The sequence below is a fragment of the Populus alba genome, chromosome 14, assembly GCF_005239225.2.
Source record: "Populus alba chromosome 14, ASM523922v2, whole genome shotgun sequence".
Taxonomy (NCBI): Eukaryota; Viridiplantae; Streptophyta; class Magnoliopsida; order Malpighiales; family Salicaceae; genus Populus; species Populus alba.
The window spans coordinates 1,752,628-1,778,350 of record NC_133297.1 but is presented as its reverse complement, the minus strand read 5'-3'; the positions used below and the strand labels follow the sequence as shown (position 1 = coordinate 1,778,350).

Sequence of the window (25,723 nt, the reverse complement as noted above, 5' to 3'; positions counted from 1 at the left end):
CTAAGTTGTTAGAGACTATAAATATATTTTAAAAGGTGTTTAAAGTATTTTTTTGGGGTTAAAATATGATTGAAAATGAGCTTCTCTTGGTTTGAAATAAACAAAACTGATTTACTGGTGGCCAAAGGTAGTGAAATCTAAGCAGTGTAGGTGATGTGTCGCCTGCAATTTTTTTTTCAAAGTATTAAAGGGCGGAGTCGTCTACCCCTTAAAAATTTTTTTTTTTTTTAATTTTAATTTTTATCCATTACAATTTTTTTATTATTATTATTAATTTCATCACTTAATATTTGGTTGATTACTAATTAAGCAATATAATTTGTTCTGGTTTGATTTGATTTTTTTTCCCAATCACTTTGATATTTTATTGATTCTTGATTTTATAAGTGTATGTTTAGATAAAAAAAAATTATTAAATCCAATTAAATGTATAACCACGATCATATATTTAACTGATTAATTTTGATTAGATAGAGATCAAGCTTGAAAATATTTTTGATGTACAAATACTTTTCGGGTTATTTAATTAGATTATATGTATAAGTTTTTTTATTTCCACTTAAAATTTTTTTATATATAAAAAGCATGTAGTAGAAATCTGCATGTTAAAAAAAATATACAAACTAAGAAGCGTCTATAAAATAGCTAGTTAAAAACCATAAAGAGAGGATGATATTATTATTCATGGCAGCTTGAGTTATACGCTCCTTGACGCAAAAGCTCATGCTCCAAATTTTAGCATATTGCAGCTAGAAGAGTCCAATCTAACGGGGCAGAGTCAATGGACGAACAGAGCTAACTACTCCGATAAAGACAGGCAATGGGGGTCCGAGTAGTATTATCCGAAACATGCTAAAACTTCAAGTATATAGAATTTATCTACGTGGTGATGCCGCGGTTAAAACTACGGTTGGATCGAAAAGATACTATTTTTTATTCCTTTTCATTTGAATCATAAAAACGCATTACACGAATATAGAATTTTGATACAAGTCATCACTCTCGGTCAAGAAGGCTTGCATGTGCTTTCTACCGCTTTAAACTAAAGGGAATCATGACTTGGCTTTATTCTCGATCTTAATTAACACAACTCTCTAGATTTCTTACTGAATTGCTCAGCCAGCTGCTAGACTCTCTAAATTATTGAATCCAAATCTTTTAATGTACCGTGAAGCAAGGAACTAATATATCATGTACAAGTTTATTAGCCATTTTGGGGTCTTCTTGACCATGCCATGGACAGGCGTGGATCTGGTAATTGCCATTCAATACATGGTGATACTTCGAAGATTTTGCCCTAAATCAAAGCATGTTACACTCTTATGTTTTTCCAAGTTTATCTTCTTGCATGTGCCAATCGTCCTGGAAGATCTATCAAGGAAATGGGGAGCCCTTCAAGCTGTAGTATGTTACCTTCCCTCAGTTCATTTTTTTCCACCTTGCAGTGGACTCGGGGCTTGAGGGGAGGGAGGATTAATCTAGAAAAAGAAGATCCGAACAGAAAGTACAAGAACAAGCCGCATTAACCAAATAAAGAAGTCACAAGGGGAGATTAAAAGGGGATTTAGATGCATTTAGCTCCGATAAAAAAAATCAAGCACTAGAAGGGAAAGAGTTGAAAGGCAAGGGAATGCTGAAATTGGGGGACAAAATCTTTTGATTTTGTTTGTAATGTCTTTGCTGCTGCTTTGTTCTTTGCTTTTGATAGTTAGAAGCAATGGACCGTAGTGTATTTCAACTCGGAAAGGAAAAGAAGGAAAAAGACAATGATAAGATATGGATGAATGATCATAAAATAGAGAGCTCTGGTAATTGGTTCCAGTGAATCTCTTCTTTACTTTCCTTTGTAGACACCATCTTTAAACTTCTAGCATTCACCGTCACACACCCTTTTGACCTTGTGAAAGCCTCGGTTTTTTCAAGCTTTTTTTCTTTTTTTTTTTGGTTAATTCAAGCTGTTAATACTAAACAAATACACCAGCTAGCATAATGTCGAAATACTCACCTGGCCCAGCTTGTTATTTCTTCGGATAAAATTAACGTATTCATGGCTCGAAGCTATTCACAGAAATGCGGAAATCTGTCTATCTCGTGCATTGCTCCTTTATATTCAATTCTTTGAATCGAACCTGATTTTGCTGTACCGCATTACACAATCCACTGGCTTGTCACATCCAGCTTTTCCATGGCAGCAGCCCTTTTTCTTTTCAAGAATTACACAATTTTCCTTTGGTAATCATATTCTAAGTCGTGAGAGTCACTGCCCCGTTTATTAAGCTGTAACCTATTAGACAACGTTGCCGTGTTGTCTGTCGATAGTGTCATGTAGCCAAAATTTGTCAAGCGTTGACAGAAGTTATTAGTTCCCAGACTGAATTTGATCGTGTTGCCGACATGCCAATCAACAATTATCGGATCATAAAAACATAACTTAACAGCGAGCTACCACTGATGGTGATTGTCAGCTACTTTGGCAGATTTGTCAAGATGAAGTATTTCAGCGTCACATTTGGGGAGAGTGATTACCCGAACAATCAACTATCGAAGAAATGCATCAGGACATAATCTTATAACTCACAGTGTTGAGTGTCTGTAGTGTATTTCTCTCTTCAAACTTGATGGAACGTTTAACAAATAAGAGGGTATTCATTATATAAATTTGGCATCGGAACTAGCCTTCCAAATCAATCACATTACAACACGAGGAGTGTGAGATATTCAAGAAAAAGGAAGAAATCAGAGTTTCACAAGTCCTTAAATTACAACTAAGTTGTAGAAAGAATGTGATTTTAATAAACTCTAAATGTCAATAATTCTTAATTATTTTAAAAAATAACATCAAAATAGTAGCTAAACCGATGCAATTAATAAAACTCAAATCAAATAAAATTTTAAAAACTAATTATGAAGAAAATTTTTATGGTATTTGAAGAATAACCAATAATATTTTATTAGTTACTACATATATACAAGAAGGAGATAGAAATCTTATTTTCTCTCTTTTTGTATTTTTTTATTTAAATTATAAATAGTAACGAAGAAGATGTTGCTGGTTACTATCTCACCACCCTAAGATTTTCAGTTTAAAAAACAATAAATAAATAAAAATCCAAAACATCTTCTTCTAGGGTCTAATGCGGGTATGATTTTAAAACAACAGCTGATAGGAAACTGTACCCGTAGAACGCGTTAATCAAATTTTAGTTCGACGCAGCTATTAAATAAAAATCTGCGATTGTTTTTGTTAGAAAGCTAGTTTGGCTTGTCCAAACTTCTTTCAAGACAAATTTCACGTAAAAAGCATCCGAAGACATGTGCACAAACAGGCTTTCAATAATTTCCTCCGAAGGCCAACCTACGTTCACATAATTTCAAAGCTCGAAGCTAGACAGGACGATATCATTAACTTTTGAGGGACCTCAATTTAGAGGAAATTATTTAAAAACAGTACCATTAGGTATGAGAAACATGGATACGTATCTTCCGAACTTTTGTCGTGCATGGCAAACTAATTTTGCTTATTTAGTGCGAATATTATCAAACAGCCCTTGAAAATTAATAGGGCAACGAGACACGACACCATTGTTGGGCATTTGTATTTCCTGGTGACTCGAGAGAGAGTGGGGTGAGAATAAGTTGGAGTCCAGAGTTAAAATCTGTTGAACTCGGAAGGAAAAGAAGAGAATACGTAAAAGAACAATAACAAAAGGCTGAGCTGAAAGATTTATGGAGTGGGTCCAATCACTGAGTCTGAGATCATAATTCCATGGAAATGGTTGAGGAATGGGATACGTCGATCTATCTACAATTTGGCAGGGGAGGCAAATTCTATTCGTGAATGGTATAATTGTGATGGAAAGACCCTTCTATCCTAACGATATATTGGTTTTGCTGATGAATATCAGAGCAGCCGAGTTGATAATGTTTTGCTCCACAGGATGAGCATCCAATGGGCTGTTTGGGCTAGACTACCTGTGTCTGCCACTATGTGTCGACATCCCAGGAAACGCCAAGCATCATACTATTGAGCCCTTCCTGGTAAAGACAACCTTGCATTTAATTTATCTGGTCTTGACGACCTGTCATGAAATAAGCTTAGCTCTTATTTCTAGCTAAAATGATATCAAGCATACAAGTTTTCTGCAGCGAAAAAACATACAAGAATGATCCCTTTTAACGAAGAAATAAGAGAGAACAAGGCACCATTTGGCAAGGCGCTGCACCCTGGCAAAAACATTATTTTTGGTTTTTTTGCTGGCGAAACGCAAGTTGCAACGCGTAGTGTACTGCACTGCTGCTAAACTAGCACTAAGTATTTTATTTTTCTGTATGCTCTACTAGTTTATTGTCACTAGCAAAAAAATATACTAGTGTATACAGTGAATGCATATGATAGTATATGTTAAATCATAACATGGAAAACATCGAAAGAAAAGCCAAAAAAAGTCAGTAAACAACAGCAGAATTTTAATGGGAGCAATGGGGTCATGAGGTAGGGTAGACGGGCTCCTTTTTCTACCGTGCCCAGTGAATACAGATTTCTTTTGTGTGGGGTCATGTAAGATTGCAGCTGTAGCTAACATTCGCAGTGCCAAATGACTTTTAGGCCTCAAGTGTCCCTTTTTATGGGCAGAAAGAAAGGGACAATGCTCTCCATTTTTAGGTGCAGCCAAGCTCGGAAAATTGTTTTCATTTAAAATCAGGTTGCTATCAACCATCTGTCAAGAGATATCAAGATCTGGCTCTGGGTATATCTTGGCAACCTAGAATGTTCAACCTAACAATTTTTCAGAGATTGGAATTTTATTGTCTGGCACTTTAGGTGAATGATAAGGTACTCTTGTTACCTTTCAACGAGTGCATGTATGTGTAGATGGGGAGGGTTGAGATGCTTTTTAACGAGGATAATGGCTTCTAGCTATCCACTGACTATATAGATAAATCATTGGACTAATGAATTCTGACCCAACCCAGAAACCACCAGTCTTCGGTTCTTTCCTGGGTTTTGTCTTTCTCAGCGAGGTCGCTCTGGCATGGCGAGCTAACAAGGGCAGGGCGTCCGCACTGGAAAAGTACGACTTCTTCGCAGCAAATTGGATCGAAGACCCAATTGAGTATCCAAGCCCACCTCAACCCCAGAGCACAAGACAAGCCCACTTTACGAGCGATACAGTGTTTGACCCACTTGTGGTGCAAACTTCTTGAATGGACCTAAATAAAAGGCCTCTTTGGAAATGATTTGGGTTTGGATCATTTTTAAACTAATGTTTTGCCCCACTCCTGTATCATTTTAAAGCCCAGCAACTGCTTTCGTTGAATCCAATTCAAGAACGCAATCCACCAGGCTAAGCATCACCATGAGAACAACTGAACTTTAAAGCTTAGCCTGTTTATTTCAAAAATATTTTAAAAATTATTTAAATTTTTTTTTATTTTTTTATTAATTTCAAGTTAATATATTTTTAGTGTTTTCAAATCATTTTGATGTGATAATATCAAAAATAATTTTTTAAAAATAAAAAACATTATTAGCATGCATTTTAGCACGAAAAGTTATTTAAAATAACAGCAACTAAATAGGCTGAGAACGGTACTGAATGGCCTGTTCCTATAGTGGATCGGCAGCTGTTACATCAAACTTATGAGCATGGGTTACGGCCACTAACGGTTGAGTTATTACACCATTGCAAGCCATGGAGAGTTCTCCTGAAAAAATAGGAAGACCTCCACAAAATTCTAGCCCCCCCCGGGAAAAGCTTGAGCCACTCAACCTCCAACATCCACTTGAAAATCAAAACTTTAGTTTTGGTCCAAATAAAACCCACTCCTAATCCACCTCTAGACTTGCACCAAGCCGAAGTGTTCCATACAAGTTTGCAATTTTGCTCCTCTCAACATCACCACTCCATAAGAGGCTCACTTGCGAAGAAACAAGCTTTTTAGCAACACCAGGAATCTTGAACAGTGAAAAAGGAAGGTTGAAAAGAACTGCCTTAGTGGCCTGGTGTGTCTTGTGAAATCCATACAAAACTATAAAGTGTTAGTTGACCAAATAATTCAGAACAAAACATATACCATAAAACACTGCCTATTAAAACAAATGTACTTTTTGTTAATGCGTTTTAAATGGAGGCTGGGTAAGATTTAAATTTTTTTATTTAAAATTAATTTTTTAATATTTTTAGATTATTTTAATGTGCTAGTATCAAAATTAATTTTTTTTTAAAATAAAAAAATATTATTTTATATATTTAACTTTAAAATTAATTTTTTTATGTTTTTAGATTATTTTTACATGCTAATATTAGAATTAATTTTTTAAAAATAAAAAAAAAATTATTTTTATATATTTCTAAATAAAATATACTGTGAAAACAGCTATTATCAAACTTATGAACACTACTTAATAGTAAAATTAGCATTTTTCTTGTTTTCAGTAGCGCAGGGGGTAACTGTTGAAGGAGCCGGAGGGGCGAAGATTTGAGACGCAGCGTCACCTTTGTCTTTTCTTTGACAAAAGATTCCAGAATCTGATGATGTTAAATGGAGATACTGGGAGACAGAAACACGTGATACGGATCTCTTGGAGTGCACAACAACAGTTTCCTTTGTGATAGTGGGCAAAAGTATCTCGAGGATTCCACTTATCTCTCTCTCTCTCTCTCTCTCTCTCTCTGTTTGATGCTTACGGCCACCAATTTCTTGTCTTCCTTGCATCTTGCTCGTATGGGATTGGGTGCTGTTTGGAAATGCTGTCTGAACCATCCTCCATTTTAACTACTCTTTTGCCATCTTCCCATCTCAATCACGTCTCGATCCCCTTTACGAGCTCCAATTATAATTTTGGCTAGATTGCTTGGTGGGTGATGATGCAGCTTTAGGTGAAATATAGAAATTATATTTTCTTAAATTCTAAGGTTGTAGATATTTTTAGGTAGAAACAAAATTTGTTTCGACATGTTTTAAAATTCAGTAATTCTTATATTTAAAAAAAAAAAACTATTTCAATATATTATAAAACGAGATTAATTAAAATTAAATTAAATTAAAATCTTGAAATCTAACTAGCAAAATAAATGAAAATCAATAACTAGAAAAATAAAACAAAATCCTAAATAATATCTTTTAAACTTAATTTGAGGGTATTCTTGACCTCATCTGCCTTCAGCATGATCGGTAGAATACGTTTGTCAAATCTTGACTAATTTAACAATTAAATAGAGAATCGTGCTCGTTTTCATTAAAAAAAAACTTTCTGAAACATTCATAATTTTCCTTGAACGTTGGAGTGGGAGAGAGTGTCCTACTATCATGGAAAAACACGTGGGCACGCGGAACGTAATCATTGCCAGGATTATTAAAAATATATTTTAAAACATAACATAAAATACAAATTAAAATTAAAAAATTATAAGTAATTTTTAAAATTAATTATATATTGATAATTTCAGCTAAAAAATTAAATTACATTAAAATATGAATAATATAAATTAATAATATTAAAAAATAAAAGCTCTCAAACAAAACTTTTAAATATAAAGAAATTATTAAATGATAATAAGTACACATGAACCTAGTGACAATTAAGTTGTTCCCATCACAATAAGTTTTAATGGACTCTTTTTAGGTTGAAAGCTAATAAGTCTAAACTAATAATTAACTAACATAAAGTCAATAATAAAATAAATCACTAAACAAATGTTTAATGAACTAAAAAAATCAAATTAAAAATAATTATTCAAAATAAATAAATAAAATAAAATAAAAGGTTTTCATGTTAAAATTCTTCCATATAGCTCGAATATCTAATTTTCGTATATTCTTGAAAGATTTGAAATCTTGATTTCAAACATGTCGTTTTTTCTCAATCTAGATGAATTAATGACCCTTTCAATATATGGTTGTAAAGCTTCGAATGTCTAGTTTGATGTTCAACTTTAATCGCAGCAAAATTTCATTGATAGCTTCAGATATGTCTCAAACAGTACATGAATGTTTAATTTGATATATTAGACAAGATTCATGTACTAACTTTGACCATTTGAACTATTATGTCTCCGAACTCTATTGGACCTAAACATTTACCACAATATATTGTTATGTGTCTAAAATTTTAGTTTTATCCAATGCACGGTTTAAAAGATATGTTCAATTTTGCAAGACTGGTCAATAGACATTTTAAGATCAAATTTGAACCTAACATATTTCATATCACAAATTTAGTAAATTTATAAAATCAGATCAAATTTATTAATTTTATCGATTGTACATGAGTTAAGTTTGTTTTTATTAATTTTTAAGTTTTAATCTAATTTTACATGTTAAATATATATTATCTAAGAAAATTATATGACTTTACAAGTTAACCAAAAATTTTAACAAGAAGGATCAGTACAAATTAGAAGTCAGTGATTCCATCAACTCACTCAGCATTGCACTACAAATTAATGACTCTGTACTCATGCGTGTGCTTTATTAGGAATAATTTGTCTCTTTATTTGCTAGGTCCATGTCCAATGTGTTTTTCAGTAAAGTGTTTTGCTTTTGGCTATTCTTACAATGTTTAATTTGTTAGAAAAATTACTTCAGAATAATCCTGGTGGAGAATCAAGCTAGCATAACACCCTTCTCTTTTTGCCAGTGGTTACTAAATTTACTTTGAATGGACTGTACATGCATACTTATTACACAAGGTTTGCGTGCTCAGCAAATCAATCCGATACCTTGTTAATTCAGAATTTAGGATTGAGAAGGTTTTATTCAAAGATAATATCTTTGTTGAAATCGTGTTTTTAAAAGAATTAATTTTTTAAATATTTTCATACTATTTCGACATGTTTATGTTAAGAATAAAATAAAAAATATATTATTTTAATATATTTTAAAAATATTTTAATTTATAGCCGCCAGCATACACTTAAATTAAATAATATATTTTTTAGAAAATATAGTTTAAATTATAGCCGCCAGCATACACTTAAATCTCCTTTAAATTAATTTGGAAATTAATCTTATTAAATGTGACCGATTTTATTAACCTAATCAAATGTGATTTAGACATGGACATGTACGTTGAAGTGAAGGGATGAGAATTTCAAGCGGAAGAGGTACAACTTACACAGAATATACCAATCAAGCAGCTGGCGTGAGAAGCGGAGCCACTCTATCTATGTTCTTACATCCTAGGGCTGTGCTGTGCATGAATTGCCTCTTTGAGGATTACTCATCTTGATTTTTTTATATTCATTTTGAATATTGAATCGGTTTATGCCAATCTACAGGCTACAGCTTGTCGCTTAGTCATCGGTTTAAGCAAATCCAACCAATCAGCATTCTTATCAGCTCTTCATCATCGTCAGATGATTTCCATTAATTCGGAACTCAGTTCCCAGAAACCTGTTGGGACCCAACCCTTTTACTTTTGTGCTTTTGGCCCAGCCGCCCTGCCCACGGTCAAGCTCGAGGACACGGACACAGAACCCCGACTTTTCTCCTCTACTTTAGGCCCCGTGGAATTACCTGAAAAGCAACTGTAAGGTCCGAAAGGTATGGATTTCATAGTCTATATATGGCCACCGGGGGCTTCTTGTAGACGTGGTTAAAATTATATTTTTTAAAAATTTAAAAATTTTATTTTAAATTAATTTTTATATTTTATTTTTTTAGATATATTGATATTAAAAATAATTTTAAAAAAATAAAAAAATATTATTTTGATATATTTTTTATTTTTTAATATTATAAAAAAATAATTTTATTTTTAACATCAACAAATCTAAAAAATCAGAAATATACTAAAAACAATATTAATTTAATACTTTTTAATATAAAAACACTTTAAATTACTTCCGGATACACTGAATTGACAATATCACACATACATGCACCATGCCATTTTATTTATTTTACTTTTTAATAGTAATATGATTGGGTTTGGACAAGATTTGATGTGTTAGACAAGTTTATCAGTATTAGTGTTTTCATGATTCATTTTAAAACCTTGTCTGAAATAAACCCGAATCACGATTCACCTCGATCGAAGTAATAATCTGAGTTCAAACACACACACACGGGGACACTTTTTATTTTATATTATTATCTTAAACTAAAAATGCTCACTGCACCTTTTTTTTTTTTTTTATATCTTTCGGGTTTTTTTTTGTCTTTTTTTTTTTTTGTTTTTTTCTTTATTTTTTTAATGAATTTTTTTTAGTTAACGTAGTTAATTCATATTTTTTTTCATTAATTTTTTTATAGGTTTTTTTTTAATTAATATATTAAATTATTATATTTTTATAACACGATCTTGCAATCAGATCCATATCCAAAGCTCTTGGATATGATGTTGTAACCAAACTTGTTTAAATTTAAGTAATGTAAGTTTAATATCATTATTAATATTATAAATATTACTCTTGGATATATCTTTGTATAAAGACCTGACACTCTTAGATTTTAGCCTTTTTTTATATTTTTTTATACAAGAAAATAAATTAACTCGTGGCGAACACCTTTGTTTTTTTTTTCTTTTTTTTCTTTTTTTTTAAAGCTTTTGTTTGTTAAAAAAATGATGCCTTGGTTTCTTTTTTTTTCCCTGGTTTAACGAGTTAACCCAATTAATTCAATTTGTTTTTTTTTTTTTTCATTGGTTTTTTTTCTTCTTGTAGTTTTTTTTTCTTTTATTTTTTCTTTTTCATTAATATTTTTTTTTTGTTTAGTTTAGTTCACTAATATTATTTTTTTTCTTTTTTTTTTTTTTGTTATTTTTATGCTTTTGACCGTGGACACACATTGTAGTTCATAATTTAGAAAGCTGATATCGTTTGTCTTTTTTCTTTTTAATTAATGTTTTTTTTTAATGTGTTTGTTAATTTATATTTTTTATATTTTTTATTTAATTAGTACTTTAATAACGATCTCAAGAAAACTTGTGTGCAAGAAACGTGTGCCATTTTCGGTGCATTAACGTGGTATTTTAAGCTTTCTCCGTAGAAAGCAATAACAGTTTCCGGCGATCCAATACTTTTGGAAAAATCCCACTTAACAATTTTTCTAGTTATAGTTCTATTATGCGGAGTATTAACTCAATAGTGGCAATGCCAAAAACTGCTCACAGCTGTTATGTTCTGTTTGTTTCATCTTTGAAAATTGGTGACAATATTATATAAAGAGGGAATTGATTAAACAATATTATCACGCTGAGATTTTTTTAATTTTTTTGTTAGATACGAGTGTCAGATCATTCCTGGTTAAACTTCTCTGCTTCGTCGTCGTAGGCGAGAAAAATAAGCAATGTCCATGAATCCAACGTGTCATTTCCCCAAGTCATGAAAGGGGAGTTGCATTTTAAATTTTATTTTATTTTAACTAAATTTAATTTCAATTTTCAATGTAACTTACTGGGCTCTACAGCCGTTCCCTTGTGTGTTTAGCTTGCAGTTATAATTTATTTGGAATTGTGGTAATGATAGAAGTTTGAATGTTTTTTTATTTAGAAATGTTTTAAATTATTATTATTTTTATTTTTTAAAAATTATTTTTAAGATTAGCACACTAAAACAATCTTAAAAATATAAAAAATAAATTTTAATAAAAAAATAATAAATTTCAAGGAAACATAATTTTAACCACATTTCAAATAGATATTGCAAATTAATTTGACACCTCAACTTATTTAGATTGAAAAATAAATAGAAAAAAAAGAAAAAGTTATCTAACCACTTTACTTTATTGATCTAGGTTTTATTATTTTGTTTAGTATAGTTATTGTTGTTTTTCATCTAGAAATTTATTAAAATAATGTTTTTTATTTTCTAAAAATTATTTTTGAAAATCAGCGTATCAAAATAATTTAAAAACATTAAAAAAAATTAATTTAAAGCAAAATAAACAAATAAATTTTTTTTTTAATTTTTTTCAAAAACTTTTTTTTAAAACACAAAAACAGAATATAAATAACTAGTTTTTAAAAGAAATTATAATCAACCCCCAATTCTAGCCTTTTCCCTCATAGAGTTTCATAACTTTAATAGATAGTAATTACCTAATAAACTCCCCTGCTTATAATTACAATTCTGACGAAAATATAGCAAGTCAATAGCTGGCAAGTAAAAGTAATTACAGGTAAGACAGTAAGAGTATTATTGAAAATATTTTTTTATTTAAAAATATATTAAAATAATTTTTTTTTATTTTTTAAAAATTATTTTTATATCAATTTATTAAAATATTTAAAAATATAAAAAATATTAATTTAAAATAATAAAAATTAAAAAATAATTTATTTTTTTAAAAAATACTTTTAAAATAAATTCAAATTTAAATAAACTCTGAAACGACGCCATTGGAAATTGAATATCCGAATGAAAGACAGGTTTTAATTCCTAATAACAGGGTACGTGGAGTCCGCAAAACGCCTATATAAGCTGACCACCAGCTCTCATGGCAGACGCCAAAGACACACGCCCTAGTAAGTAACGAAAGCTAGAGAAAGCGAAATAGTGAGAGAGGAAAAATGGGAGGATGGGCTATAGCGGTGCATGGAGGCGCTGGTGTGGACCCAAATCTCCCACGAGAGAGACAAGAGGAGGCCAAAAAACTCCTCACTCGCTGCCTTCAGATTGGCATCTCTGCTCTTCGCTCTAATCTCCCCGCTATTGATGTTGTCGAACTTGTTGTATGTGATTCCTCCCTCTCTGTTTTAATTTCTTAGAAGGATTTTTTGATCACTTACTGTGAATAGAAAATAACTGCACCGTCATCGGTCATAGATTTTTGTTTCATATTTTCTTGGTAAATAAAGAAATTGTCATGTCAATCGATGTCAAGCGCGCCCCCCCCCCCCCGGCTCTACATTACTCTCCTTGGCATCATATTTTCTTTCTGGCCAAGCCGTGTAGAGAACGAAGTAGTTTCGGTAGTAATTTTTGGGTTCTGAACTTGTAAATAAAGATTAAGAACATGGTTAGTGAATCACTTATTATTTTGATGTTTTTGTTGTGACAGGTGAGAGAATTGGAAACGGATCCCCTGTTCAATTCCGGCCGTGGATCTGCACTAACAGAGAATGGAACAGTGGAAATGGAAGCCAGCATAATGGATGGTCCCAAGAGAAGATGCGGTGCCGTATCAGGTTTAACCACAGTTAAAAACCCAGTCTCTCTTGCAAGACTTGTCATGGAGAAATCTCCCCATTCCTATCTTGCTTTTTCTGGCGCCGAGGAATTTGCTAGGCAACAGGTATTTTTCCTTCTTTTAGCCTCCGGGGTAACCCTTTATTAAGCCACGTGTGCAAATTGAGTGAAAAAAGAGGCCGTGGCACACGGCTCCCGTGACCGGTTTTTATTTATTAAAATAAGATTATTTGCTTTTGCTCGAGTTTTTATTTATTAAAAAAATATTTTTTTAGATTTTTAAAATAAAAATCTGGGTTGATACGTGGGCTTGCCCAGTGACTTTGTCTTGGACGGAACCAATAAAAATAAATAAAGAAAATAAATAATGAAATAAGATGACTGGATATACTAAAATATGGTGGCGATCTCAATTATATTTATTAAATCTTGGGTTTGGTTAGGGTGTTGAGCTTGTGGACAATGACTATTTTATAACAGAGGAAAACGTCGGGATGTTGAAATTAGCAAAAGAAGCCAACTCCATCTTGGTAAGCTGAATCCCTGCAGATTCTTTTATTCATGTGGCGGGCCCTTTTTTGACTCGATGTCTTTTTGCTCTGTCCGAAACCAGTTTGATTACAGAATCCCAGCCGCTGGATTGGAAAGTTGCAGCGTCGGTGCCGCTGCTAACAGTCCCATGGTAATGAACGGACTCCCAATCAGCGTTTATGCGCCCGAAACAGTTGGGTGTGTGGCCGTGGACAGCGAAGGAAGGTGTGCCGCCGCCACTTCAACGGGTGGGCTCATGAACAAAAAAACAGGTCGCATTGGTGACTCGCCCTTGATTGGTTCTGGGACCTACGCTGGTGATCTTTGTGGGATCTCATGCACCGGAGAAGGAGAGGCCATTATACGAGGGACACTGGCGCGTGATGTGGCGGCAGTGATGGAGTACAAGGGATTAGGCCTGCAAGAAGCTGTGGATTTTGTTGTGAAGGAGAGGCTTGATGAAGGGCGAGCTGGGTTGATAGCAGTGTCTAAAGACGGGGAGGTGGCATGTGGTTTTAACACCAATGGGATGTTTAGGGGATTTGCCACTGAAGATGGGTTCATGGAAGTTGGTATTTGGGAATAATTTTTTGTTGTTAACTTTGTATTATTATCAAGTTTAGTGCTACTGTATTTTGCTTTGAAGATGAAGATGGGACGGCTACATGTATCACCCACCCATGTCTTGTCGTCGGACTACAATCTTATTGTAGTCGAAATAAAATTATTTGACCGCTCCATTTACGTTTAAAATCTTGATCAATTCCTTTTTTAGCCTCGCGAACTTTTCTGCTCAACTGTGATGACAGCTTATGTTTGTAATTTACTTTATTCTGGCTCGAAGTGGAGAGCGACTTGAAGAGTGAATCAGGCAGGAATATTCACGAACATCTTGAGATCATGTCATGAGATGACGGCTTGCTTGTTTCATTTGTTTCTTGAGACACCTAGTGTCATCAGCATGGGATTTAAGTTAACTGTGATTTTCAAAAAAAAAAAATTGCTTTAAATTAAGTATTTTTTGGTATTTTTTGATGTCAAAAATAAATTTTAATAAATAAATAAATATTATTTTGATGTATTTTTAATAAAAAAATAAAAAATAATATTACAACAATATTAAATACTTTTTAACAAAAAACTTCAACATGTTCCTAGTGGATCTGTTTTTTCTGTACCAATTTGATAACTCTCCCACACACATGCATGTACCAACAAGCATATGTTAGTTTTATCTGAATAAGAAATCAAATAAAAAAATTCAATTCAAATTAAATTAGTCTATAAGAGTTTTAATTGAGATTTTTTTTTAGAGCTTTTGATATGACATACATACATGGTTTTTTATTTGAATTTAGAAAATTTGGTTTGACTAGGTTTAATTTTTTTAATTTCTCAAATCAAAAACTGAATTTGAATAAATTTTTTTTAAATTATTCTTAATCAAATTTTTTATTCGAATATCTCTATTTGGTTTTTTCAATGAATTTGGTTATTTTACTCACACACACACACATATATATATATAATCTTAATTTCCATTTCATTTGGTTCTAGAACAAAAGTTATTTATAAAGAGGAATAAAATAGTGTCCATCTAAGATTTTACCTTCATGGATTACAGGCTGTAACTTACTCTAATTAAGGGTGAGTTTGTTTTTTTATTTTTAATGTAGTTCAAGTAAGGCTGTGAATTTTGTTTTGTTTTTTTTTTTTAATTGAAAAAATAATGTTTTAAAGTGTTTTTGCTTACTATTTCAGAGTTGTATTTTTTTATATATAAAATTTTAAAAAATATAATTAAAATTTAAAATAAATTAATTATAAATTATGCAATACAAACACAATATCAAACAAATATAATTTTAAAATTTTAAAATATTTCTAAATAGTTAAGATTAAATAGATTTTTAACTTAAAGTAATTCAACTTAAACAAAAATATCAAAATATTATGAAGTAAAATGTCTTTAACATAAATATTTTAAATATAAAGTCAGGTCAATGTTATCAAGGCTAATGAAGATTTAAAGCATCCATTTTATTTTGCTTAAAATTCCTACAAAGTATAAACATGAAAAAAAACAACATTAATATAAACCATATATATTATTAATAAATCTAATTTTTAAAAAATTAATATTATTGTTAATGAAAAATTAATATAATTTTTAATATTATTATTAATATCATTGTTATTGAAAATAAATAATGAAAAAAAAGCTTTTTTATATTTAGATGGTTTAATTAATTAAATTGAACTAGGTTTAATTTGATTCAATGACTTTTCAAGACTGAAACGGAACATGTGAAATGAAACCAAAACATTTCGGACAAAACTTAAAAAAATTTGAAACGGACCGAAATTTAAAATAAAATAAAAAATTATTTCATTTTTTATATTTTTATAAATTAATATAAAATATTTTAACTTATTCAACAAAACACAATAGAATTAGACAACCTTTAACTAGCTTTTTAAATTGCTATTGAAAAAATATCAACATTTTTAAGCCATCGTTGCTTTTGGAATTTGTGTTATTAAATTAGGAAACCGTCAAGCCCCAAGTCAACATAATTATTGCCACAGATATGAATCCCGGTTAGATGACTGAAAATGCAAGAGCGGTATTCTAAGTATACTAATATATGCTAAGCCTCAATATATATATATATATATAAAGATTTCGTAGTATTTTAATATCTTTTAAAATATTATATTCTTTAAAATCAAAGTAAAACAAATAATTCATAATACTTATATATTATTCAAAATTCAAATTTAATTAAAAATAATATAATAATGAAGCGTCTAAAACGTCAAATAAAAAATTAAAAAGAAAGTTTCGCAAAACAAGCAAAGCATATCACCAAAACTGAAGAAGTAAGAACACTAAACAAAGTCTACTTGCTAACAAAAATTAAGAACTTGGAATAATTTTAAAAATAGAGTGGTAAGTTCGAACCTACTTGAGAAAATCATATTTAACATACATCTTAGATATTAAAAGTTTGTAGGTTAATATATCTTGATATAAATATACATACTATTAACATAAAGTAGTGAAATATATATTAGAATCAGATAAAACCTGAAGATGGCCAAATGAACACCTGTAAGGTGGTCATTGTGATATTAATTTTTATTTTTTTAATATGTAATTAATAATTTCATTGTAAAAAAATTTAAATATTGAATTAACAATTAATCTGTTACATATTCCAATCAATTCAGAGTCTAAATTTACTCAATAATTTCTCAACCCCATGTCTACCAGCTCCTCACGTGATCTATTGAATTGTTAGCAGTTGTTGCCTTGTTTTCTTTTGTTCAATAGGCTGAACTCCTCATGAACTGGAATTTCATCAAAGCTAAACAGGGGACCAAACATGCTGTGAAACAACAACGGATTACTGCAAAACCTACAAGAGGCAGTATGACAATTTGAAACCATGGAAATGCACAAACAATCAACGCAGCCATTCTGCAGTTTGTAACTTCTGAATATTCACATTGAAATACAGCTGTGACAAACACCTGTGATGCTAAAGAGACCAATTGACAGAAAACAAGGAGTATAAAACAGCGAAAAACCAGGGTATTGGAATGCATAATCAAACATGAAAACTGATCCAAAAACAATCAGACGTTGCGGATAAAAAAAATCAACCTTGGACTATCAGCACAGGTGTCTCCCAAATTGGGCATGAAAAATGCTTCTAGAATGATGGAATTCTGAGCACTACAACTTAAGAAACACAATTTCTTCAACTGCTGGTATTTCCTCGATCCTCTTTAGCGCCTCCTTGCTGGGTTCCTCATCCACACCAATGGTCATTACAGCCTGTTTTCGTGGAGCGATCCTACCAACGCTCATGAAACTCACATTTACATTCTCCTCACCAAGGATACTCCCCACACTGCCAACCATACCTGGTTGATCAACCTGCCTGCACAGTATGAGGCTGCCTTCCATGCTCACATCAACACCAAATGAACCTATCTTTGTAAGGTGGGGCTTCCGATCTTTCACTCTTCCCTCTACTTTAATCTCACCAGAGTCGGACATTGCTATGGAAAATTTGGATTCTACATTGGCAATTTGAACCTGGATGAACTCAAGTGGATTTTCCGGTGAACCTTCCAGCAGAATGCGCTCTTCTGTTATCCTCAGTCCTCTCTGCTTAGCAGAGAAGTCAGCATTCACTAAGTTTATAAAAACACTGGAGATAGGCTCAATCAGACCCTTGGTAATCATCGCACGAAGCAGCCGAGTGTCAAGATCATCTGGACCTCTGGCAGAAGCATAAGTCACCTTAACTGATTGCACCCCACTTCCACCAGCAACCAGTTGCACTGCCAGTCTGCCAAGCTTTTCTGACAGAGTAACAAATGGTGCAAGTTCTGACAGGATCTGCAATGAGCAAAAGTAATCTGAGGACAAAAAAGATATCACTCCCTACCTTCCCTACCTTGCACAACGTACATAAACATAAGGGGAGGGAACGAGCCCTTCTCTACACCATGATGAAAAGCAAAGTGGTCACAATCCTTGAACTAGTATATAATATCCATAAACATCACTTAAAAATGGTGGAAAGCTAACACTTGAGATATTTCTATTTCACTTCATCAAAGGAATGCACAAAATATCTATAGTCCAATGTTTGTGAGGGGTTGAAGGTTTGAAAGTAAGAACTACCGCGGCAGGAAGCATCGGTGCATTTACAGCAGTCGCAGCAAGCTGCCCCTTTAAAGCTCCAACAACAGCTTCTGCTACTTCAATGGCTACACCTTCCTGATTAAATCTCATCACCATTAAGCAAGATAATAAAAATGAGAAGTTAATAAAGTATAACCAGAAGCCTAGATAGATGGTCAAGCATACCTGAGCCTCTGTAGTGCTAGCACCGAGATGAGGAGTCACAGTCACGTTTTCATGCAGCACCAACTTGCTGTCTTTTGAAGGGGGCTCTTCTGTAAAGACATCGAGCGCTGCCTGCACAAATACTAAAATTACCAAGACTAAACGGAAAAAAGGGAACAAGGTAATGAGGACTCAGTGAAGAAAACCAGAACCTGAGCAACAGTCCCAGAATCCAGAGCTCTTACTAGAGCTTCCTCATCGATTACTCCACCACGAGCAACATTGACAATTCGGACTCCTTTCTTCATCTGGGAAAAAGACTCATCGTTGAACATTTTTGATGTAGCAGGGGTAAGAGGCATATGTAGGGAGATGAAATCTGCTGTCGATATAGCCTCTTCGAAAGATACCAAATCCACACCTATAGCACGGGCACGGTCTGCTGGGGCATAAGGATCATGTGCAATCACATGCATGCCAAGACCCTTGGCACGCCGTGCCACTTCCGAACCAACCTTTCCGAACCCCATGACAGCAAGTGTCTTCCCCACAAGTGAAACCCCAACATATTTGCTTCTCTGCCACTTTCCTGGGCAGATAACAGAGAATAAGACATCGCTGAAGAATTTCAAAATTGGATGATAACAGAGACATTATTTAAGCCATTGTTTGGAAATTACTTGATCATTGATGAAGGATATGGTCAAAATTCAACCAATTTGCTAATCTCAACAATTTTGTGCGTAAACAAGATCTGTTGAAATCACATTATCCTCCAAAATCTCACTGACCGTGCAGTAAAGTTTAAACAAGTAAACCCTTATTGATCATTACAACAGAAACATATTGAACAGAGAATTGAAGAGCATAGCAAAGAACAAAATTCAACTCACAACAATAAAGTAAGCCACCGGCTCGATAAATGACTAACTGAAGCATTAAAAAAGGCATAACCATGAAAAACAGAGAGCTCAAACCAGATTTAATAGAGGCATCAGCTTGAGCAATATTCCTAGCCATAGCAGTAAGCAAAGCAATCCCATGCTCAGCAGCTGCAATCGTATTAGCCGTGGGAGCATTAACCACCAAACACCCATGTTCAGTGGCAGCCGACAAGTCAACATTATCAATACCAACACCAGCCCGACCCACAACCTTAAGCCTGCCGCCTGACCTTTCAAAAACCTCGCGGGTGACCTTAGTCCCACTTCTCACAATCAACGCATCACAAAGTGAAATCTTAGTACATAACTCCTCATGGTCGAGGTTGTAAGAGCAATCAACATTCGCAAATGTTTTCAGTAGCTCGAGACCAGCTTCTCCGAGTTTTTCGGCAACGAGGACCGTGGGCTTGGGATCAAGAAACACAGTGGCAAAGACGACAAATCCTTTGGCCGTCCTGTTTTGGCGGCGGGTAACGTTGACTGTAGTTAAAGGCGAGAGAAAAGAGAGTTTCCACGAGAGAGAAGGCTTTGTTGGAGTAACCATGAAATTCCAAGAAGCCATTTCAGGTTCCTCCTCGCCTCTGTCTTGGAGTCCTGAAACCAAATCGAGGATTCACGTTGACTCTGTATAGTTCATTGGTCGAAGTGCTAGTCAAGTGGCCGAAGGTATTCGTTGTTTTGGGGACCCAATGCTGACAAGTCAGCAAGAACTTTGGATTGGTTGCCAACTACCACACTTGTTAAACTCAATAAACTCGGTCTGGGACTAATCACGAATTGAATATGTTAACCCTGGTTAATTGAAACCGAGTTAAATAACACTTGGCAGCGACTTATTAACTATATATTATTTATCTATATGATTGATTAGTCTATAATATACCTTAATCATGTGGGCCCATGATTAACATACTTAATAGCAAATTGGTTGATCATCGAAATGAATCATGTGGGCCCATACATTTCTTTTGTAGTGGTTGTTTCCTTCTCAACATCAAGAACAAGAACTTTATAACAAAATACTATAAAGTTCCACCAAACGCGGAGTGGATGGGGTGGTGCAGTCCGTTAACAAAAACATTAAAAGATTTGAGGTGAAAACATTGTTCATGTCATTTTTTTTTCTTTTATATTTTTTTTATTGGGTTTCTTTTTCATTTACATCTACTGTTTTTTTTTAGTTGTTTTCCTTCCTATTTGATTGTAGAATTTTGTCAATTGAAGCTATATAAATCATGAAATTGATATTTAAATTATAAACAATGACTCATCCTTTTAATTCACACTCTTCTTCTTTTTTATTGAGTTTTTCATTCATTTGCATCCTTTATTTTTTCTTGATTTAGTCCTTTTTTTTATTTAATAATTATAGTTTGATTTTGTAAAATTAATGTTCCTTAAATTATAAAATGATATTTGAAATCATGATTATACGGGATGGAAAAATATTAACAAAATAATGGAAAAAACAATATAAGAGAATCACACAATCTGAGTCTTTTGTTTTTCTTTATCAATTGTTTTTTTATTCTAAATCTAACCATTTTATATTAAATTAACTTGGGGTTGAGTTTGATAATTTATTTTAGTTGGTTTTATATGAGAGGCTCTCGTAATGTTAAAAATAAGTTTCATTGTTAAGTTAATGTTCAATTTGATAAATTAAAATTTTATTTTATTGATTTAATCCAATTAAAACTTTAGAAAACCCAATTTCAATCGAAGCAAACATTCAACATCTTTTTTTTTCCTAAGAAATAACATCTTCATGTTAGATTTTCGACTCAATATTTAATTAGAATCAACAAATTTATTATTATTTAAATGTAAATATAAACTTTTCAAAATTTTTTCAATTAATTTTTTTATTAATGGTAAAAAAAAATCATTAATAATATCTGCATTCTTTTTTTGGATTGAAAAAAGGTACTTCATTCTACAGTGTAGCACAAGAAGTCAAACAAGTGTGCCTTGATAAAAGTATGTTCAATTTTTTTTTTAAAAAATAAAGTTAAATAAATGCATTTTCATATATCTTTTTATGTTTATATATATTCAAATTATCTAAAAATATTTAAGAAAATATAAAATTCATGTGCTTATAATTAAGCACGCTTTGAAAAACACTTTCAAGTGTAGTAGTACTAGTTACATGACCTGTGCGATACCGCGGATCATTTTTGTTTGCATAAAAAATATAAAAAAACTAAGATTTAAAAGTCTTGGGTTTTTTTGCAAAGCTATACCTAAGAGTCTTGGGTTTGGCTGCAACACCTTATCTAAGAGTAATATTTATAATATTAATAATAACATTAAATTTGCATGACTTAAGTTTAAGTGAGTGACTGCAACACTGGACCTAAGAATATTAGATGTGGGTCTGACTATAAAGTCATGTCATAAAAGTGTGATAATTAAATAGATTAATTAAAAAAAAAAAACAACAGGAAGAAAAAAAACTAATGAAGAAAAGGAAAAAAAATGAGTTAATTGAGTTAACCCTTTAAACCAGGTTATCTCGTAAAAATCTGGATTAACGTCATGAAAGTTTGATAACTAAATAGAAAAAAAAATTTGACGGGTTTACCTAGAATTAACTGGGTTAACCCATCAAGCCCAGGATACGTGTCATGAAAGTTTGATAATTAAATAGAAAGAAGTTTAACATTAACAAAAAAAAACAAAATAAAAAAAATAATTAAAAAAAATCCGGGTTAACTCGTCAAATTAGATTAACCTATCAAACCCGAGATCCGTACCATGAAAATCTGATAACTAAATAATAAAAATTAACATTAACAAAACTAAATCAAACAAAAAAAATTCATTAAAAAAAAACAAAAAAAAATTATATAATATAATATAATAATTATAATTATAATAATATAATATAATATATTAATAAGTGAAAGGTGTGGAGAAACTACATTGCTTTCTCCCATACTTTTTAAAGTATTACTTAGTAAACGCAATACAGAAATTGTATAAGTAGCAGCAAATAGCAAAATCAACTTTAATTAAATATAATATTGTAAGATATTTTCCAGGAAATTTCTATGGCTTGATTACAATAGTTTAGCGGTGAATGGAGTTTTATTTGAAATTAAAATTAAGTAAATAAGTGTTGTTAGAAATCAATTTCTTTTAGAATTTACTGATCTAAGCATAGACTGCGTCCTTTTTTTTTTTACAGTAACAATGTTGGGCAACGATTGTTGTATTATGCTTACAAATATTTAAAATAATTAAATATAATTTGATTAAATTCTCAATAATTTTATATTTCCATCCAATTAGACATGTCATTTAAAAATTGGTTAGAAAGCTTAGTTTAACTTAAAAGGACTTGATTAAATATTTAAATTTGTCCATAGACTAATTGTATTTAATAATTTGGAGACTGGGAAAATCTATCCTTATCATTAACATTATTTTTTTTGCATTTTGTTTGATGCATTTAATTATTTATTAATAATTATGAGGTGATATTATAAAACTAGACCAGTGAGGATTTAATTGCTGTCCACATGGCGAGCACAACATTTGAACTCTATAATTGCGATTCATTCATGGCATATTGCCGAAAGAATCCATGAAGGCACCAGCCAACTTCAAGCCTACTTGTACTTGAGACATTGTAGTGAGGTGCAGGTTATCTCTTTGAAGGGCCAGTCCCTTGGCATCTATGCACTTCACATTAGGTAGGTTGATTGCAAGTTGACTGCTTCTGACAGTCTCTATGAATTTGCCTTCACCTGATGCAAGAGCTACCTGTAACCAAGAAAGTTTTATGCACAAGGACACGATGCTTCTAAAATAATCTCAAAGTTCTGTTGAAGAACCGGATTCCGAGCAAGGATTGTTGCCTACAACTAGCCTAAGCTGAACCTGTAGATAGTTTTGCAGACGAGTGATGTTACTAGCTAATCTTTGAAATATTATCTTGCAATGAACTTTCCCGATAACATCTACCAGGGATCACTACCCTTCCAATAAGGGCCCGACCCCCTAGTGAAGGGCATCATTTGCAAAACTTACGGAGAACAACTTTACTTTTTGTACCTTTATGTTTAACGTTTCTATACTTGACGTAGAATCCAAACAAAATGTTCTTGAATTAATTGATCCGTCGTTAACATGTTTCCCTTCTCAAAGTTTGAAACCAGTTGCCCAATCATCAATTTCTCGGGACATCTGCAAGCCAGAAGACATGTATCCTCCAGATGATTAATCATTCCTAGAATCTATTCTGTTGACTTGCTTGGATCTAAGAAATTCTCATGAACAAGACCCATTATTAATGCTGCAGAACACGATGGTTTTACAATTAATGTTACTGTTCTCATAGGCATGGCAGCCTTTCAGTCGAATTTGGTCTGAGCCAAGTAGTATTGGTTTCCCCGCCAGAGGAATTTAAAAGACTTTATGGGCCTGAAACAATCATCCCCACCACTACTGTTTCATCACCTTATGTTATATCAGAAGTACTTTTGCCTAGTTATTGTCAAAGAGATAACAAATTAATGGTGTATAGTACGTACCTTAAAATCTTTAAAGAAATAGAAAAGGGTCGTACCTGGATTACAGGCAGCGATGGTATATTAAGATCAGTACGCAAGTTGGTGATAAGCGTCTCCATATTTCCCTTGTAAGCATCAGCATCTTCTTTTGTCACGGTATCGCTTTCTCCCTGATACCACAAAATCGCTCGAATCGTCCCGCCATCCTTCACTGACGCTCCAGCCCGACTCACCAACTGACTGTACAGCTGCGTACCTCGAGCCCACTTTCTGATTTTGGTCCCACCAACCGCACAAGGGACCAGACCCACCACGCCAATTCTCGAGCCATTAGCTCGGAGTCCATCAACAAATGCCATGCCCGGGCCAACCCCACATGTCTTTCCCACATCGATGTCTGCGTGGAGGGGCTCGTGTGCCTCTTCCCATGTGAGTTTAGCACTGAGTCGAAGTGTTGATGGGTTCGGTCTACACTCCGGCGGGACATTCCCGTCCCACTTTCCATGTTCCACACCGCCTCTGCCGGCCATGTTACTCTGGCCAGCAAGAATAAAGATATCCTGGAAAACGTTAGCTGCTAAACTGGAATGGAACATTAGCAACAACATAAGCAGCTTGAACATGGCGTCTATAATTTATTAAGCTTACTACGAGAAGAGAGCCTATTGCTTGCCCCTGGTGTAGCTGTTTATATAGGTTTATTTTACGTATTGAGATGAATGTTATATAGCCTAGACGGCGCTAACGAATTGATTTGTTTTACGAGCAAAGGGGAATTACTCTAATTAGAAATCTTGCTTGATTTTGTAATTAGTAAATGTGTAATTTGGCTAGTTATTATTAACAAGGATGCCATGAATCAAGAAGATATTGGTCAATTATTTGGTTAGAGGTAAGTAATTTGAAACATGTAAGTTACTAGCTATCACTAATAATAGTATGTGAGTGTTTGATAATATGTTAAATGATAGTTTTTAAATTTTTTTAACATAAACACAATAAAATCATCAAAAAAACACTTTAAATATCAATTTAATATTTGTCCCGACAAAAAAAAAAAAACATTTTAAAAGCTAAAAACAAAAGCATAGAATTTTAAAATATAAAAGTTTTATATGGCTAATTGGATGTAATGCAATTAATATTAATATCTTTCTAAATTTTAAGAGGTTTTTAATTTGAATCTCTTTTTGTAAAAAATAATAATAATATTTTTATAATAATTGTAAAGGTATAAACAAAATCTGTCAATTTTGAAACAAATCTAATTAAAAGTTATTTAGACTTAAAATATTCTCCATGCGTAGTCTCGATTTTGTCATTAAACAATTTTTTATATTAGTTTTACTCTAAATTTAGAAAACAATATTAATTAAGGATTTTAATCCATTTTTAAGGCCTAATTAAAAAGCCAAAATAATTTAAAAACAAAATTATACTATCCTCTAATAATTTGGAGATGCATTTGATGTTTATGTTTAAAACAATTTCCCCAATTGCAATGTAAGGTGGGATATTATTTCCAAATGTATAAGTTGAGAGGGAAAAAACGGGAAAAGGAACCGTCAATTAATTTGTAAAAATTGGATTTTCCAACCCAAAAATTGGAAATTCTGATTGGTAGGCTGTCCCATTTCTGCTGCCGTGAGCGACGCGATTTTAGATTTGTACGAATTGGATTTTGGGCCTTACCCCCAACTAATTATCGGTAATTCGGTATGGTGTTGG

General features: G+C 32.5%; 3 protein-coding genes across 3 annotated transcripts; 1 reads left to right on the top strand and 2 right to left on the bottom strand.

Moving 5' to 3' along the window:
* The first annotated feature begins 12,439 nt into the window (after positions 1-12,439).
* LOC118036272 (probable isoaspartyl peptidase/L-asparaginase 2) lies at positions 12,440-14,417 on the top strand. Its single transcript, XM_035041957.2, has 4 exons — positions 12,440-12,676; positions 13,006-13,239; positions 13,577-13,663; positions 13,747-14,417. Exons 1-4 carry the CDS (start codon positions 12,515-12,517, stop codon positions 14,248-14,250), a joined length of 987 nt encoding a protein of 328 aa, XP_034897848.1. The 5' UTR covers positions 12,440-12,514; the 3' UTR covers positions 14,251-14,417.
* A 2,712-nt stretch (positions 14,418-17,129) lies between these two features.
* On the bottom strand, positions 17,130-20,167 carry LOC118036215 (D-3-phosphoglycerate dehydrogenase 3, chloroplastic). The gene is made up of 5 exons (XM_035041914.2): positions 19,509-20,167; positions 18,744-19,120; positions 18,553-18,663; positions 18,367-18,462; positions 17,130-18,078 (listed from the first exon to the last, which is right to left on the bottom strand). The coding sequence occupies exons 1-5, from the start codon at positions 20,035-20,037 to the stop codon at positions 17,407-17,409; spliced, it is 1,785 nt and encodes a 594-aa protein (XP_034897805.1). The 5' UTR covers positions 20,038-20,167; the 3' UTR covers positions 17,130-17,406.
* A 2,794-nt stretch (positions 20,168-22,961) lies between these two features.
* On the bottom strand, positions 22,962-24,748 carry LOC118036330 (probable carbohydrate esterase At4g34215). The gene is made up of 2 exons (XM_035042006.2): positions 24,052-24,748; positions 22,962-23,246 (listed from the first exon to the last, which is right to left on the bottom strand). The coding sequence occupies exons 1-2, from the start codon at positions 24,616-24,618 to the stop codon at positions 23,043-23,045; spliced, it is 771 nt and encodes a 256-aa protein (XP_034897897.1). The 5' UTR covers positions 24,619-24,748; the 3' UTR covers positions 22,962-23,042.
* Between the last annotated feature and the right edge of the window lie 975 nt (positions 24,749-25,723).